General features: G+C 34.0%; 1 protein-coding gene across 1 annotated transcript; it reads right to left on the bottom strand.

The window, feature by feature from the left end:
• Positions 1-14973: 14973 nt before the first annotated feature.
• LOC136232965 (uncharacterized) lies at positions 14974-18334 on the bottom strand. The gene is made up of 2 exons (XM_066022457.1): positions 18195-18334; positions 14974-16034 (listed from the first exon to the last, which is right to left on the bottom strand). The coding sequence occupies exon 2, from the start codon at positions 15867-15869 to the stop codon at positions 15285-15287; it is 585 nt and encodes a 194-aa protein (XP_065878529.1). The 5' UTR covers positions 15870-16034; positions 18195-18334; the 3' UTR covers positions 14974-15284.
• Positions 18335-18959: the final 625 nt, after the last annotated feature.

Raw genomic sequence — 18959 nt, 5'->3', positions numbered from 1 at the left:
TATGTTGGGGTTTAGTGTCCTATAGACAATTGTTCTAGGATACAAACTTAATGTAAATGAAGTGTTCTTTATATCATTTGTTTTAATGAGATATATGTTTTATAACTATATAAAGGCAATCCCTTTTAAGCACTAAATAAAGTCTAATAAAAGGAAATCTGTAAGTTTGTTTAAAGTGATCATAAAGTGTTCATACAAGCATGAAGTGAGACTAAACTTTATGATAAACCAATAAACTTAAAACCACCCCAAGTCAAGTGATATGCCCAGGATTGACATATCACTGTTGAGACTTGCATGTAACAATGTCTTCTGTCCGACAGAAAGCTGATCTCACAAGCTTCATATATACAGATATCTGGACAGTTACGTGGATCCAATGAAAGGGAGTTCATTAGGATTGGGGATCCGATTTGAGATAACAGGATGGGTAGATTCATCCTTGTCACCTGTTCATCTCATTGGTATTAATAGGTATAACTAATCCTCAGACTCAAAGGAATATTAATTGGTATTCTGGATTACAGAATGTGACGCTTTGACTCTGGTGTAACACGATCCTTAACAGAGATGACTCTGGGGTGTGAACAGTAGATGTTGGGTATCACAGGAAGTGATTGCGGGATCATTATATATTGGATTGAGCATTTATCACTCCCGATAAATGGGAGATACATCCAAGGATCGCTTGTGGAAGACTTGACTCTAAATCCTTGCAAGGTGATAGCTTAAGACTTGAAATAAAGATTTCACTTAACCTATCTATTTGAGTTGACTCGGCCTGTACAAGTAAAATGAACGTCTCGCTATATGTGACTTGACATCATCCATAGTCATAAGATTCAGTTCAAGGATGTAGTTGATAAAGGATCGAATTATACTGTAACTAATACGGAAAGGTTAACGACAGAATCAACCTGTCTTCTTATGGCTCTGGGGGAATGATTACGGACTTGCTAATCACATACTCTGTACATCATTCCGTTATGCAAAGATTAAATATAATTCTTTGAAAATTAATTTAATAGTTGCATACGGGCAGTAGTAATAGGAACCTAATGGGTCACACATAAGACTTGGAACCAAAAAGAGAGATAGATGTTAATTAATTGATGGAAGCCCAATTGAGCCCAATAAAGCCCATGGACCAAAAGGGGGGGGTCGAAATTCATGTAGTATGTACATGAATAATTAATTTGATTTTTATCAATCCTTAATTAGATTAGGATTATGAATTAAATTAATTAAGAGATAAATAAGTTGGGAGTTTTAATTAGATTATAATACTCCTATTATTATCCAATAAGGTTATTATTATTATCCTTAATATGTTAGATATATAATGAGATAATAATTAGGAATTCTATTCCGAATTGAATTCCTATTCAGTAACCTAATTCTATCTAACTAGGGATTAGATACAAGAGATTATAAATACCCCCCACTATGTGATTTTCGAAATGCTTCAACCCTAATCCAAGGCTAGTGATTTTCGAAACCTACCCTAAAAAAAGAAAGAGAATTTTCGACCCCCAGTTCGAGGATGAGATTTTCTACGGCTTCCTTCCGATCAATTGATTTCATCTATTTCTTTTATCCTTGATCTTGTGTTGATTAATTAGAGGCAATCTATTTTGGTTGGTATTCAACGGTTGATTCTAACTTAATCTTCCCGTGTTTTATTTCGTGCTTGGGAACTCGGAGAAGAGTTGTGGGCACTTCATTAACAACGGTAGATTGATCATCAAAAGGTAATTCTTCTTATCCCTCTTTATATGAAATAACGATTAACGGATCCTAGGGTTAATGGAAATAGGTTAAAATTTTTATATTTCCGCTGCTATACCTTAGCCTAATTTCCAACAGATAGTTCCAGTCAATAAGGAGAGCAATATTCTCCAAACAGTCCACACTTACCAGTAGAGCAATATTCTATAAAAGCTCTCAAAATTATAGCAACATCTGATGTTGTGATGAAAGTCCTCGAAACAAGAGCACTCCCCCACCTGAAACAAGCCCAAAAAATTATTATGAAAACAGAGCAAAGTTTTAAGCCATAAGATTAGAAGGACAATGGTTATGATCAGATCAATTAAATGTGGGGTTTTCTTATTAAGTACTGGTTATAATCTCATGAATGTTTGGGACACTTGGTTGCCAAACACTGGTATTCCTTTCTCTGCAGGATTACTATTCTAGCTATTTTGTTCATTCTCATCTTCTTAATTAGTAGCTAGTTTAGTGTTAATGGTTTTCAAGGCCCTCCATTTAACTCTATATTGAGCAGATGAAGCATGTCAAAAATTCTGGAATTCCAAATAGAATATAGTAGGTGGAGCTGTATTACCTATCTAGCGTAACCAACCACTTGAATCACTCAAGTACTGGTAAGTAATGCGAATACCAATTCACATTTAAGCAAAATAGACAAGTAAGTACTGGGTTTAGATTTTATAAAGATCACAGTCACACTTATAAAATCTAGTATTTTCATTTGGTAAAATAGAAATTAAAGCTACATATATGCAAATAAGAATATAGAATAGAGAACATAACCAAGGACATGCTGCATATAGCATATTCTAAGAAACACCACTTGTTTAAGGACTATAAGATGGTGACTCCTGTCTTGATTCTCTCGAATAACCAAGAAGTGTCTCAGCCTACCATCGACAACAACCATATATCATCAGTAACTATGACCAAACAGTTAATCTTTGACAAGAAACCAGCTATATGCACAGCTGGCCATCGAACTTAAATCAAATTGCACATAAATAGGCATAAATAAAGCAACTACAAATAGAAGATCCCCAATCTTAAATCAGACAAATGTAGAGCACTTGTCCCTCTCATAAGCCACAACCCAATAAATGACAAAAGCAACAACCCAATAAATGTCAACCCAATAAATGACAAAAGCAACAACAATATAAATCCAAGACAACAAATAAACAGTTATGTTAGTATTGCCAACAGCAATGCGAAGCTGGTAAATAATCACATATTGGAAGAAGAAGAAGAAGCGGAGATCCAAAACTACCTCCAATATCTTTCCTCATATACCAGTTGTCCTCAAATTCTCTTGCTCCTCATACCACCATCTTTCCCAGCTCTGTTCAACAAATATATACATATTACAAACAATTTCTGAAGCTCCTAAAATAACATTTTTTCCACTCAGCTAGCATGCAATATATACACACTAGTTTTGCTATATACAAGAGCTCTTAAAATGAATATCCAAATGGGTATCAGAATTAAAGCAGAATGTGCGGTAAACTGAACAGGTCAGTACTTACTTGTACATCGACTGGAGAAACAAGTCATAAAAGCAACTCTATGAATTTTTTAGAAAGCTCTGACTCTGCCTGTCAAACTTTCCATATATAAGCCTCGTGAGAGCAAACATTAGTGCAGAGTATCTTAGCTGTGCAGAGTATCTTAGCTGTATATTTTATTTTTCATACCCTCAATTGCTTTTCCTATCCAATCTGGGTCATCTCGGCGGGACATCACAGCTTCAAAATCTTGGACAGGAGTTGAATCACCAATCCCGGTCCGTAATTCTTTTCGTCGTCTCAGCCAGATGGCTTCTTCGGTAAAAACCGCCGGGTTGATTTCTTTAACTGCATGTTGAATCACATTTGTAAATGCCTCAACGAATTAGGAAGCATAAATATAATTTTTCTTTACTAGGAAAGGGCTTAAAAAGTAATCACCCTTGGGTTCTCTTTGACTGCACAGTTTTTCAGAAACGTATCAATAACACCGTTGTTCTCCCAAAGAAGTTGTGGATCAGGTTCAGTTATCTTCTTCAGAGTTCTGTCTAGTGGAGGAACAGCTGCATCTGGTTGCTTTGATTTCAAAGCAAGACAATGATAAAAACGCTGAAAAACATAAACCGCAGAAGTTTTCAGTTAGAAAACCGCAACGATGCTCATTTGGCCGTGCGGATTGCAAGTCAATATATACAAATGAAGGAGCACCTCCCCTTCCGTAATATCTAATGCTATCTTAAGTAATTCAATACCCATAGGCAAGGCATTGTATCTAACAAAATAGAGGTATTTGTTGCCTCTAAACTTACCTATAACTCATGCAAGTAAACAACCTGTATTTGTTCATCATAAGCAATAATAGAAGTTCTCAGACAACTGTTATGTGCATCTACATGTTCTAGATGAGAATATTATAAATTCCATAAACAGTCTAGAAGAAAAACGGCCAATGTTATAAGATGAACACCTTGCGCATTAGAGTACAACTTAGAATGCAAGTAAGAAACTTAGAGTACACCTTGCGCATAAGGCTTCATCAGAATCAATATAAGTTATTTTTAAACATACAGCTTTCTTACATCTTCATATCAGTTTTATATAACCTAAAAACAAACACCTATTTCTTTACATTCAGTCACAGCTATAGCCTTTGATGTTCAAATTGGAAACAAATATAGCACCACACAATTTATTAGACATAATCCAAAGCAACGAAATTCAAAACAGATTTATAAATTGCCTAAAACAAAAAATAAAAACCCCAGATATGAAAATTCCATTCAATTTGAGAAAATATCTAAAATTTCTGGGAGGCAACAATTTTATAAACTAATTGAACTAAAATGAAATAGGAAAAAGAGAAAACAGAAAAACCTAAGGGATTGATTGACTCCCAATCACATCAATCGGAGAAGAATTTGCACTTGGCTGTCCAATTATGTGGACATGATCATTTTCTTTGATGTGGCAAGCAGCAACATTAGCCAAATCACCTTCAAATATTATTGGTATCCTAATATATTAGAAGGAATTGAGACGTTTATGAAATAATAGGACACAATAAAATTAAACCAATTAAATTTTATAGGACCAAAAGAAAAAATCAACCATGAGAATAAAATGATAAAACAATTACAAAATACTCCCTCCGTTAATCGAGAGAAATGCCTTGACCTAGCCCCTATGATAATTTCATCTACTATGCAACAGAAGCCATCATTTGATAAATAACAGAATGCTACACTTGTCATTTAGATCAAATACCAAAATTAACACGTTAAAGGATAAACTTGATACTGAAAGTTTATTTTGACCCTGCAAAAACCAAAGTTTTATTATGTGGGAAGATCAACAGAAAAAATAAACTGGATTGGCAAAGGAGATATAAGATAGCTTTAGGTGCAACAAGGGGGATTGCATATATGTATCATGATTGCATTCGTCACCTAATCCATAGAGATATAAAGTCAAGTAATATATTACTGGATCAGAACATGGAAGCTAGAGTGTCCGATTTCGGGTTGGCTACTTTGATGGACCCTGATAGGACTCATGTTTCTACATTTCCTGCTGGCACTTTTGGATACTTAGCCCCTAGTACTACCCAAATTCATGCTAATCCTCTGTTATTCTTTACCTGCTATTGTGCTCAATCATGGTTTTTATTTTTGTTTGAGTTCAGTTATTGTGCTCTTGGAACTTCTGTTTTTGTTTGAGTTCAATTCATGTTAGGTAAAAGTTAATCTCATAGAAGATTGCAATTAACATACATAAAAAAGGTATAAAATGAAAAACAAATTCTTAAACATGATTGACATCATATTCCAGATAATTGAACTTCAAATTTAGGAATCTAATCATAAGGATGACTTATTTACCTTTGAACTGCAGGATTGAAGTAGCAGTAGAAACAATCATCAATCTCTACAAAACTGGCCTTTGAAAACAATCAATCTGTCTATCAATTCCAAAAAACAATATAAAATCAGAACCCATTAATGGATGAAATACTGAAAACAACAATGGAAGAAGGCTATCTTTTAAGCTTACTCAACAATGCTTCCATTGGTAGCAGTTCCTTCATAGCAACCATTAATGGAATTGCTCCTTTCGATTTCTGTTAATCCCTTATCCACCTAAAATGAATTCACAGAAACTTGAAGAGATTACATGCCAGTAAAGTCTAACAAAGTGTGTTACAGGACTTCAATTTGAACTTCAATTTTTGTCTTTAGATTACACCTAACCAACATTAGTAGTAATTTTATGAAATTACTCAACTTGAACTTCAATTTTTGTCTTAAAATTACACATTACACTTAACCATAGATCATAAATCACAAAATTGAAGAAGTTATTCAGATGCTCAATCTTTAATGTTGTACTAAACCGCCAAAACCCCAAAATGCAGCTATAACAAGCAATTTGTTAACACAAAGAACATAGGAGAACAAAACTTGTTACAGGACCGAACGAATAAAACAAGCCCAAAAAACCAAAATTATGAGTACATACCCCCCAAACATGGTCGAGTTTCGTTCCTGAAACAAAATGAGTTATCAATTTCAGCAATAGAAACTCTAACCTGCTTCACAAATTAACAAAAAAAGGCACCAAATCCATTCAAAATTAACGCAAACCTAAAGAAAACCCCATTAATTAAGAAGCTAACTCGCCTAATGAAGCATAATCTGGCCCTTGATGGTTGTAAGGGGTCCGCACGCAGCAGTTGCCTTCGAAAATACAATCCACGCCAGTATCCTTATGATGGCTTTAAGACATTCAAAATGATGGAAGTGGAGAGAGAGGGCCGGCTGATAAAAATCGAGAGAGGAAGAGAGGTGGGTGATTGAGAGGCTAGGACGCAGATTGAGAGAGAAAGAGGAGAGGGTGTCGATTTTAGCAAAGAGGACAGCGGAGGTGAGCAAACCCTAAAAAGGAAGGAGAATAAAAAAATTGTTCCTGCTAGATATTTGAAAAGTCTGATGAAGAGGTCGAACTGGGATTGAGAAGAAAGCGAGAATAGCCTAGAACCAGGAGAGGAACGGGGGATGAAGTACAATTTTAGGTTTCGTGAAAATTTGGGGGGAATGGATGGCGCTTTTCTAAAATATTTTAGTCAAAAATTTGGGAGAATCATGGCACCTTAGTGAAATTTTTAAGTAAAAAAACTGGGCTCTAAATGTTTGGGGAATATATAATATTATTTTAATATTTATGATTTTATTTATTCACATTATATCTATTGATGGTATGTTTTAATGAAAATTTTTCATATTCTCATTAGTTTTTTCTTATTTAATGAGGATATTTCTAAAAAAATATCTGAAAAATGAAATTATTGGTAATTAATATTTAGTGATATTATTTCTTCTCATTATATTTATTCTTCAATGAGAATTTTGTTATTACATTATTTTCTTCTCATTATTACTCATTTTTCTTGTAGTGAATAGAACATAACAAAGAAGAGAATGGCAAGCATGTAGTTGATCTTATATATTTTCGCTCTTGACGTGATGATGCACTAATTTCATATCATAGCGAGCTGGATGGGACGTGAATTATATCATATGATGAGCACAAGTTTGATCATAATCCCACAAACGAGGTCCACTACTATAAAAATACTCGCTTAGGATAGAGCTAATATCATTCTTCTAGAACAAACAAGTATTATAGATTGTAAAAACTTAGCAATCCCCACAGCAAGCCACAACCAAAGATCATAAGTATTGTACGAAGAGTTGTCGCACCACGGATGATTGCAAACACTTTTGGAGAGAACTAGATAAAATGCTTGAGTAAGGCCGATGGCAAAAATCTGGAGCATGCTAGGATGGCACATATCATAAAAGATAACTGACCCCTCGCCAAGATGAGCCAAAATGATCTAGGTATCAAGGAGAACTCCATGTCATTTGAGAAGGCGCACCTACTATAAGCACTGATTTTTATGACCCAGTGATGAAAGATAAAGACTGAATCGTAGTTTTAGTAGTCTAATTATATGTAGAATATCTATGAACTATGCCAAGTAAATTTACAAGACACAAAGACATGGAACACCATTTCTTCATCCATAAGTCACTTCTATTTGTTGTACGAATTTCTCCATCATCGTACGACTGTCCAACCTCTTGAAGAAGTCTATTTTACCTTTGTAAACTTTTTTGGTGGTGGACACTCTAGCAATCTTAGAGAACATGCAGGGCTATACACCCAAACCGAACCTCTGGTTGGCTTCCACTTGAATTATATTCGCACCTTACGGCTTGGAACCTTGCTTCCTCTTGCTTTAGTAAAAGTCATTAAAAGCACCATGAGCCATCATGGAGATGTCTTTGCTTGGACTAGATCCGACATAGTTGAGGTCTTATCTGACCATACAACTCATCTATTGAACATCGACCCTTATCACATCCTAGTGAAATAAAAGAAGCCCATTCACTCTCGTGAAAATAAAGTGGCAATCAAGCCGAAGATAATAAATTGCTCGTCGTAGGGTTATTAAAGAGGTGAACTACCCTGATTGGTTCTCTAATGCACTCCTTGTTAAAAAGGGCAATAGAAAGTATCAAATGTGTGTATATTTACAAATCTTAATAAAACATGCCCAAGCATAGTTATCCTCTGTCTAACATTGAGTAGCTCGTCGATTAGAATTCTGGTCACAAAAGCATGCCGATCTTTGACGCTATCGCAAGGTACCATCAAATTTTGATGCATCATGATGATGCCGAGAAAACCTCTTTCATCACATGCGAGGGAACATTTTGCTACACCATTATGTGAAAATCCTAGTGCCACTTATCATAGATTAACTGACAAAATGTTTGAAGAACACAAGAAAAGCATGCAAGTCTATATGGACGACATGGTTATGATAAGTACGCGTGAAGATGATCGCCTAGAGACTTGGTGAATGCCTTGGTCATATTCGAACAGTATCAGTTAAAGCTCAACCTAGAAAAGTGTATATTCAGAATCCTAGTTAGAAATTTCATAGGCTATGTGATATCTGTGAAACGGATAGAATCCAACCCGATAAATTTTTCACTCATGATCTTTACAACTTTTCTTGATTAAGCTCGTGATCATTAGTTTTCAAATGCATTAAGCCTTCGCGAACAATTTAGCTTACGGATACATTAATGAGGGGCTCAACAACAACAACAATAAAGCCTTAGTCCCGAAATGATTCGGGGTCGGCTAACATGAACCATCATATGAAACCGTGCAAGCAAGTCATGTCAGCGACACAAATTCTCTCCCTCCACTCTGTCCTATCCACTACCATATTCTCCTCAATCACTAATAAACTCATATCACTCTCGATCACTCTCCTCCAAGTTTGCTTAGGTCTACCCCTACCCCTCACCACTACATCCCTTTCCCACTCTTCAGTCCTCCTAACCGGCGCATCAAGCGCTCTTCGTCTTACATGGCCAAACCACATTAGTTGGTTTTCCCTCATTTTATTCTCAATAGATGCAACCCCTACTTTTTTCCTAATTATTTCATTACTCACCCTATCCTTTCTCGTATGACCACACATACATCTCAACATACGCATCTCTGCCACCGACATCTTATGAATGTGACAATGTTTCACTGCCCAACACTCCCTACAATATAACAATGATGGTCTAATTGCCGTGTGGTAGAATTTTTCCTTCAATCTATTAAGCATGTCGGGGTCACAAAGCAAACCCGTAGCACTCTTCCACTTCGCCCAACTAGATTTAATCCTATGAGAAATATCCCCATCTACTTCTTCATCCGTTTGGATAATAGATCCTAAATACCGGAAGCACTCCGAGGCCTGAACAACTCTCCCATCTAGGGTGATTGTCCTTGCCTCCTTACTCATACTGTTGCTAAACTTACACTCCAAATATTCTGTCTTACTTCGACTCAACTTAAAGCCTCTAGATTGTAAAGTTTGTCTCCAGAGTTCCAACTTCCTCTCCACACCTTTCGTCTCATCAACCAACACAATATCATCTGCAAACAACATGCACCATGGTATACCATCTTGAAGTGAACTCGTTATTTCATCCATAACGGTGAAAAAAAGAAATGGGCTTAGTGCAGAACCTTGATGCACTCCAATCGTAATAGGGATCTCTTCAATCTTCCCTACACTAGTACGTACACTCGTGCATGCTCCCTCATACATGTCCTTTACGATGTCAATATATTTTCGCGAAATGCATTTCCTTATTAAGGCCCGCCAAAGTACTTCTCTTGGTACCTTATCATATACCTTCTCCAAGTCAATGAAAACTATATGAGAGATTCAACGTGTATAAAAAAATAAAATTTAGAGGCTTTGCACCTGTTTGATAACTAGTTTTAGCATTTAAAATTAATACTTTAAGTGCTTAGTCATTTTTAGCTTGTTTTATTACACCACTTGAAATTTTCAGTTAAGTAAAAAATCACTTATTCTAATAAGTCAAAATATTTAATTAGTTCAATATTATCAACTAATGTTTTTAAATTCAGTACTTATTTAGTATTTATCAAACAGTTAGACTATTTAATACTTTCCGTACTTATTTTTTCAATAGTTAATTTTCAATTTTATTGAACACATTAATCTCGAAAAATGAATAGCTAAATGATTGTCTTGAAATTCAGTACTTATTTTCGAAATTGTAGTTTTTTTATTATTAAGATTTGATATTAGATTACAAGACATTAGTGGTAACTCATATCCTCTCTCCCTCTTTCTACGATAACCAAAAACCATCCTTTTCAACTACGAGTATGGGAAAAATAAGCTTCAAAACTGGATAAAAGATATCTTTTATATTGTTTGATATTGTACATTGAAATTGAAAGAAAAATCACCAGTAGTTTTATTTTAGATTTAATTCTAGATGATTTTTGTTACTTGAGAGAGCACTGATCTCTATTTTAATACATTAAATATACTATATTTTTTATATTTTATTATAGTGAAAGAAAATTATTAAAATTTTACCCGTGAGACTATTCTGTGTCCGCCCCAGCATGCTTGCCAATTTTCTATATCATTCAAATATATTACTATTATCCACTGTTCAAAACATTGCCATTTGAACCGGTTAGAAGCTCGAAATTGAGAATATGTCTTGATTTTCTCCGATTAGTTTCTCTAGGCGTTTTTTAAACCCCTAGATGATGTTTTGGCGCCTAGGCTCCGTCTAGGCTGCCTGGACGCCGCCTAAACGACGTGAACACAAGCATTTTTTATTGTGCTTTTTTTTGCTTTATTATAATTCAATTTTAAATCGTTTTAATGATATTGTTGTTGAAATGTTGATATTTGTATATTTTTGAAAATATATTTTACAAATATACATGTTAATATATATTAATTTTATATTATTTTTTTTATAGTATATTACATATTTTAATTGATTTATATAATAATTTATTGATTAACAAATAAAAATACAAATCAAATCCGGTTAATCTCTGATAATCCCCAATTAATCGTCGAGTACCTTGTCTGTCTGCCTAACGCCTACTGTTTTTTACAACCTTGCTATAACCTTTTAAAATAGTCGCCAAATTCGTGTACAATCTTTTCTTAAGTCTCGTTTGTTTGCCGAAAAAGATTATGTTTTGAAACATATCTAGTAAGGAAAAAAATTGGAACATAAAATATTCTTCGATGTTTGGCTATAACACCGAAAAATGGGAAGAAATTGTTGGTGGCTATTTTTCAAAAACTTAGAAAAATGTTTTACTCGTTTCAAAATGGTAAAACATTTTCCTCACTTTCTTCGTATATTTTTTTATGGACTCAAATAAATTTTCTATTAACTTATTTTCCTAAGCAAACAATCACTAAAAAACTCAGAAAATCCTAGACCTAACAATTATCGTGTTCATGTCATATCATTTTCGGATTCGTGTTAAAAAAAAAGCACAAACCCAAGCGAAAAACATCCATGCGATAATAATGTTAATATATTTGGGTTAGTGTCAATTGCGTGTCGTGTTTTCAAGTTATATATAATTTTGTTATTCATATATATTAATGATAACTTTTAAAAATATAAGAAGATATGGTACTATTTTTAAATACTTTATGTTATTTTTAAATTAATATGTTAACATTAATATCATGTTAGGGGTGATGTAACGTGTTGATCGCAATTTAGGAGGTTCAAATCATATTTACAAGTAATTATTATAATTTTATTATCTTTATTAGTAAAATGACATATAAAAACAAGAGAGAATATAACAATAATTTTAAATATTTGTCTCATTTCGTATCGTTTTCGGGTTAGCATATCAACTCTAACCCAATCCAAAAATTTACGTGTCAGTTTCGTATTAACCCAGAAATGACATATTATCTACTAAACTAAACTCAAACACTAAAATTACGTGTCGTGTAACCGGATCATATATACTTTTACCACCTCCAAAAAAAATAATGTATAATATTTTCCGAGAAATAAACAAAGCCTAAATAATGTATAACGTCGCCCACGTCGTTCGGGTGCGCCCCTAACCCGACAGTTATTTGATTGCACCCCCCCCCCCCCCTGCGCGTGAGAGAGCCTTTTCCCTAGTAATTGGTTAAAGGCTTGTAAAGCCTATTTACTTATAAACTAGTTAAGGTTCTTCTTTCTTTTCTATGTGGGATGTGAATGCTTCATTCCATTTTATCTTCTTTCAAACCATTTAAAGTCATTCATTTTGAGCGACAATTTCTCATTCATTATTTGTCCGTTTTAAATTTATAATATATTTTTAAAAAGATCTTATGACATAGAATACGTTGATATATTTCAATTTATTCTGAACTTAATTTATTCATTATATATTTAAGACTCAAATTAATAAAAAAAAACAAACCAAAAGTTGTTTATAATTTATTTTAGATATATATAATGTATAAAAAATAATTTTAAATTAATTATATATACTTAATATATATAAATATTATTTATTTATTTATTACGTCATCCGGTTCGACCAATCCGAGCCATCCGGTCCGACCAAGTGACCCGTAACCCAGTCATCAATCCGGTTTGATGTCCGGTCCGATTCTGATAACATTGTTAAAAACGATGCAATTTCAGATCTCATTAAAAGGAAATGAGTTTTTTTCATTACCAATGATTGGGGGCAAGAAAAGTCTAATAAATGTTGTCAAAACATGAAATTGCACATGAGATAATAATAATAAAAAAATTATTTATTTTTCCTTAACGCAGAACTGAAATTACCCAATCTGTATCAAAATAACCTCAAGATTTTTTTAGAAAGTGCCACTTTAAAACCAGCATGCAAAATAGCATCATGTTAACCTCAACGTTTTTTAAGTGATATTATTTTTATATATTAAGATTAACACTTCTCCTAAAAACCTTGAGGTCATCTCGATACAATTGCTTATTATAAGGGCGCATATAAGGACTTGTTTTCTCTTTACTGCAAACTAATTAACTGAGTAAAGAAATATAAACGCTTAGCTAGTGATTTGATTACGTTACCTTAAAGAAAAAAAAAATTTATTTTAGGGAAAAGTACAAAAATAAACCTTATGGTTTGGCCCATTTTCGAAGTGCACCCCTGTGGTTTAAAAGTTTGCAAGTCGGTGCCTTGAACTTCATTCCGTTAGCAAAGAGGGGTAAAATTGACTAACGGTGTTAAAAGTCAAAGAGAAAATAGTTAATTTGGTCCTTATATTTAATAATTTTATAAATTAAGCACCCTTATTATCTAACTATCACAAACAAACCCCAAAATAAAAATTAAAAATTCAATTATACCATCTTCTCCATTACTCTTTAATTTTTTTCTTTCTCTCGTCTTTTTTAATTTTTCTCTCTCTAAAATCAAGTTTTCTAGTCTTTTTTAAAAAGAAAACTTTTAGATATTCTTTTAATTTATTACCTTAACAGAACCGATTAGGTTTTTAACTTTTTACCCTGTCTGCCTTCCATTCCATAGTCGAGCTCCAGCCGTTCGTTCCATTCACTTCAAACAAACAAACAGAGCTCAGTCCTTCCCTCTCCTCTCCTCTCTTTCCACGTTTCAATTTCACGCGGTTTCGGAAGCCAAGACTCGAATACGATTCTATACAATTCACTTCACTCGTGCCTCCCTCCTTCCATTTCTCGCCGTCGCCGATCAACTTATACAAATCAAGCAGGTATGCAATTCTTCTTCTTGCTTATGATTCTCTGTCAATTTGTTTGGGTTCTCTACTTCTCTTCTCTGTGTTATGTTTTTGTATGGTCTGGTCAGCTACTGCTCTGCTCTTGTCCTGGAATGTTGTTGCTATGCTCTGATTCAAAAGATGCATTCTATACAAGAATGGTTTGGTTGATGTATGTTGCACTTCTTCAATGATTTCTTTCATTGATATTTGAGATATTATTCTTCCAATTGCTATCATTTCTATTGAATTAGAACTAGCAGATTTATTATTGTAATTATTGAACTGTGATTCCACAGAGAAACTTGATTTTAGAGAGAGAAAAATTAAAAAAGATGAGAGAGAAAGAAAAAAAATTAAAGAAGATGGTATAATTGAATTTTTATTTTTTATTTTGAGGTTTGTTTGTGATAGTTAGATAATAAGGATGCTTAATTTATAAAATTATTAAATATAAGGATCAAATTAACTATTTTTCCTTTGACTTTTAACACCGTTAGTAAATTTTACCCCTCTTTGCTAACGGAATGAAGTTCAAGACACCGACTTGCAAACTTTTAAACCACAGGGGTGCACTTTGAAAATGGGTCAAACCACAAGGTTTATTTTTGTACTTTTCCCTTTATTTTATTCAATATACATTCAAATTATTGTATTAATGTAAGAAACTAATCATTTACCTAAAATATTTATAGATATTGATTAAACTTTATATAAGTACAATTAAGAGCTGAAGTTTTAACCCCTAGCTACAAGGAATGGGAAATCGGACATTTGCTTGTCATTAATGTCTGGAATGCTGGAACCTCTGTTTTTGCAAGAAACAATTTAAGTTTCTCTCTACCTGCCTTATTCTCAACTAATTATGTTCTCAACTAATTATCTTCTGTTTCTACCTATCATTTAATCTTCGTCGTTCTACAGAGTACCAAACTGGGTTCATTGTAACAAATTAACAAAAATTAGACGAGAAAATCTACATATACCAAGAGTGTTAACAGCTAAGAACATCATCCCTGGTGTCAAAAATTAATCAAGGTTTAATAATTTATCACGTAACAACACAAGATACCAGGAGTTTAGAAGCTAAGTACAGCTAAAAGTTTGATGTTCAGAGTTCCTTCCCAGTGTGTAATTGGCAGCCAGAAAAATGTATTGCATTAGTAGCAAAACGAAGTTTAAATCTAATTATTGAACCACATCTTTAATGACAGTTCAGTTGCAATCTTATTGCACAAAAGAGATACTTTTACTGTGACATTGATCATATTTCATGCCTTCAACTCTTCAGAACAAAATGGGTAACAATGACATAAGGCTCAAGTATCTTACTCCATAACTGCCACACCTCCAGCAGCTTTTAGCTTCTCTATTATACCATTTCCTTCCTCCTTGGTGACACCTGCTTTCAGCACAACAGGAGCCTTCTCAACCAGGTCTTTAGCCTCTTTCAATCCCAAATTCGTAAAAGCCCTGACCTCTTTGATAACCTTAATTTTTGCTGAAGCATCAAACTTCTCCAACTTCACATCAAAGGCTGTTTTCTCCTTTTTCTCCTCAACCTTTGCAGCTCCTGCACCTGCTGTGTCACCTTGAGGGCCCAAGTCCATGCCCTCTGTTGAAATAGGTTCCAGTTTTGGATGCTTTAACTTGTATTGAAGAAAGGGGCCAATTTGACGCCGCTCCTCTAGAGGAAGAGAAGCAATGCGCTCAGCTAGTTGAATGATTTTGTCAGTTGGTGGAGGTCTTGGACCATATGGATCATAGAATGCTGGATACTTGTACTTTTTGGGCTTCGCCTTGGAATCTCTGGGAACAAAATCATGCTGGAAAAACCGGACCTGCAAAGGACCAGTTACTCTATAGACAGTAGAACGTGCAGGAATGTGTTTAGCAAGTACAACAAACTTCATGGTTTCATGAATCTGCTGAACAACAATTCATAGGATAAACACAGCCAATGTCTCAGCTTCAATCAAGCTGTTCAAAGCACCAAAAGCAACACAAGGCCCTCTTTCTCGACCTCTTACAAAAAGTAAAACTGCATGAATTCTGATATGTGATATGCACTTCGTTGCCTAGACAGAGAAACATAATTTAATAGTCAAGTATTTATTTCACTTCATAAAATTACAATAATAACTTCATTGAAATAATTTACATCGCACCCAATGCAGAAACACGGACCCAAAACAATCAATATGCAATTCCTTTTCTGTTATCAAGAAAAGATGGCCATTGAGAAGCAATTGAACTTAATATATAACATAAATTGTCGGCAAAAGCTTGATACGTTGAGCAGTATGCACCAACATTAACTTATAAACACATTTAAAAAAACCAAGTAGCTGAATAGTACAATTGATAGTGAAGAGTGCTAAGGATAAACTACTATACAAACAGCTGGAGTTCCATTATTCTATGGTCAGGATACAGTATTAATTCCTAATATACTAAAATCAATGATTTCCAATGAAATTAATAAAATAAAAATTGTTCTTAAATTGAGAAATCCATAAACAACTAAATACAGATATTCAGAAACAGCTAAATTAAGAATTCAACAACTCGATTCATCAACTAAACACACTAAAAATTAATTATAAAATCCATAAATCACACAACCCAGAAGTTAACCCAATTGATGTCAATCTCACCCTTTTCTATAATCAATAATTAACAGCTAGTATTCTGCAAAAAAATCTTATGAACAAAAAAAGAAACAAAAATTATAACTCTGGTAGAATACAGCATTTGGAATAGCAACATGATGCAATAATCAAGCAATTCTGAATGGTGAGACCAAAAATACTAAATTGAGCGTCAGGAGGCATCACAAGAGAAATTGTCAGATAGACACAAGATCGTATTAAACAGTAGCAGAGTCAAAAGGCAACTGAATAAGAAATTTTCAAAAAATCAAGAGACACTACATTAACTTCCCTTGTGAAATCTATTTGGGTTAGCTGAATAAAGTTATGGTAAGGGAAAGTAAGTGGCTATCAGCTTCACAAAGAGCGATGAATGAACTAAAAGCTCATTTTTATATCCCATTCTCTCCACATTTTGAGCAGTCTGTTTCATCATACAAAGAAATTAGAAATAGTCAAGCCTCAAAGCCAGATTTACCTTAGAAGTTATAACAGACGTGGTGGTCGTCTGGTGGATTAGAGATACGATGTGGTGCTTCTGCTTTGAAATGGACGGAATAGAGGTGGTGTGGTGATGGTCCTGTGGACAAGAGGCGGACCAGTCGACTAAGTGGTGCATCAGTGATGGTGGAGCTTCCCTGCTTGGGCTTCCAAAATCGAAATAGAGGTATGGCATGGTGTGGACTGAGGGTAGAGGTGTGTCGGGGTGGCGTGGGTGGTGGCCGGTGGCTAGTGTTTCGCCGTTTAAGTTCTCTGATTTCGTAAGAACGAGAAGTGAAGAAAGGGAAATAGGTGTGCAAGTGATTCTAGCTAACCAAACTAAGTTAATTAAAATCTCTGTACTAACCAAAATCAATCACCAAGCTTTGTTATGAAGTCATAATTGCTACTGGAGATTTTAGCAGTAAGTTAACTGAGTTAATTAATTGATTTGTGTACAAGTGATTCTAGCTAACCAAATTATTTAACTTCCATTTTGTAGGTCCTAATATAACTAATAAAAACTTAAATATACCATGCTTCACATTAAAATCAACACAAATCAGAAGATCCTAATGTCAGAATATAACTAATAAAAACTAACAATGTCAACATAAATTTTTCACCTAATGAACACAACATTTAAAAATTAAAACCTGGAACTCAATCAACTATTTATTGGTTAGCTGCTTCCTTACTCAACTGACAAAGAAGTAGTTCAAGAAGAAGTGCATATTCCATTCAAAAGAACAGGATTTGGTAATGATATGAAAAATGATTAAAAATTACACTAAATTTCCCCTATGAATTCAGATTAAGATATAATGGCAATTAATGTAAAAAAGGGATGTGAAAAAATGGTAACTAATTTCTCAAAGCCAATATGATAGAACACAAGAGAAGTAATGTAAACAGTAACCAGTTTTCTCAATAACACTAACCAAACTAATTAACCAGTTTGCTCAAAATAATGTTAATTAATCTACACAGAGATGTGAAAAATGGGTTTAGAAACAACATTCATATGCAAACAACATTCAAATTGGAAACCCTAAAATTTACATTGATGAAGGAAGAAGGAAGAAGGAGAAGGAGAAAGACGCATACCTGGGCGGAGGAGAGAAGGCAGAGCAAAGAGAATGAAAACACCGAGAACGACTGTGAGCAAGCTAGGATCGCAGATGGGAGAAGCGCGACGAGAACGACCAGAAGAATTGATGAGCAGAGGGGTAAAGGAAAATATAAAATTAGGGTTTGTAATGAATAGAAACCTTCGTATGATGAATGAAGTGTAATAGGCGAAAAGCATTTTGAAACCTTTCATTATTTTGATTTTGGTAGATTTGTTCCATAATGTTTTTATTTTCACACATGAAGCCCTTAAAAATGGATGATCAGATTGTAATTTTCATTTTAAAAATCAATATGTACACACATTATATTATATTATATATATATATATATATAAAAGTGAAAGGGGATGAACAGTGCGAATTTTAATTATTTTCTAAGTACCCTTCAATTCTCATTCCAATTTTGCCCAATTTTTTTTTAATTTATTCCCACCTACCTACAAGAAACGACGTTTAGTGAAAGGGATGAACAGTACCAATTTTAATTATTTTCCAATTTGTTTCTATAGTACCTTTTAATTCCCATTCCAATTTTTGCCCATTTTTTTTTTTTAATTTATTCCCACACCTACAAGAAACGACGGCGTTTTTTTTGCTTTCCAAGAGGGTTAATTACATCCATGGCCACTGAACTTTATCATTTTAATATTGTGACCACTAAACTTCAATTCTTAACAGTATGACCACCGAACTTTACACTTTTTAACACTGGTGCCTACTCAACACCTCAAAACGACTG

Source organism: Euphorbia lathyris, chromosome 6, assembly GCF_963576675.1.
Source record: "Euphorbia lathyris chromosome 6, ddEupLath1.1, whole genome shotgun sequence".
Classification (NCBI taxonomy): Eukaryota; Viridiplantae; Streptophyta; class Magnoliopsida; order Malpighiales; family Euphorbiaceae; genus Euphorbia; species Euphorbia lathyris.
This window is presented reverse-complemented; position numbering and strand designations above follow the sequence as displayed.

What these genes read in the sequence shown, in the direction of transcription:
- LOC136232965 (XM_066022457.1), bottom strand. Translation starts at nt 15,869, where the DNA reads ATGAAGTTTGTTGTACTTGCTAAACACATTCCTGCACGTTCTACTGTC.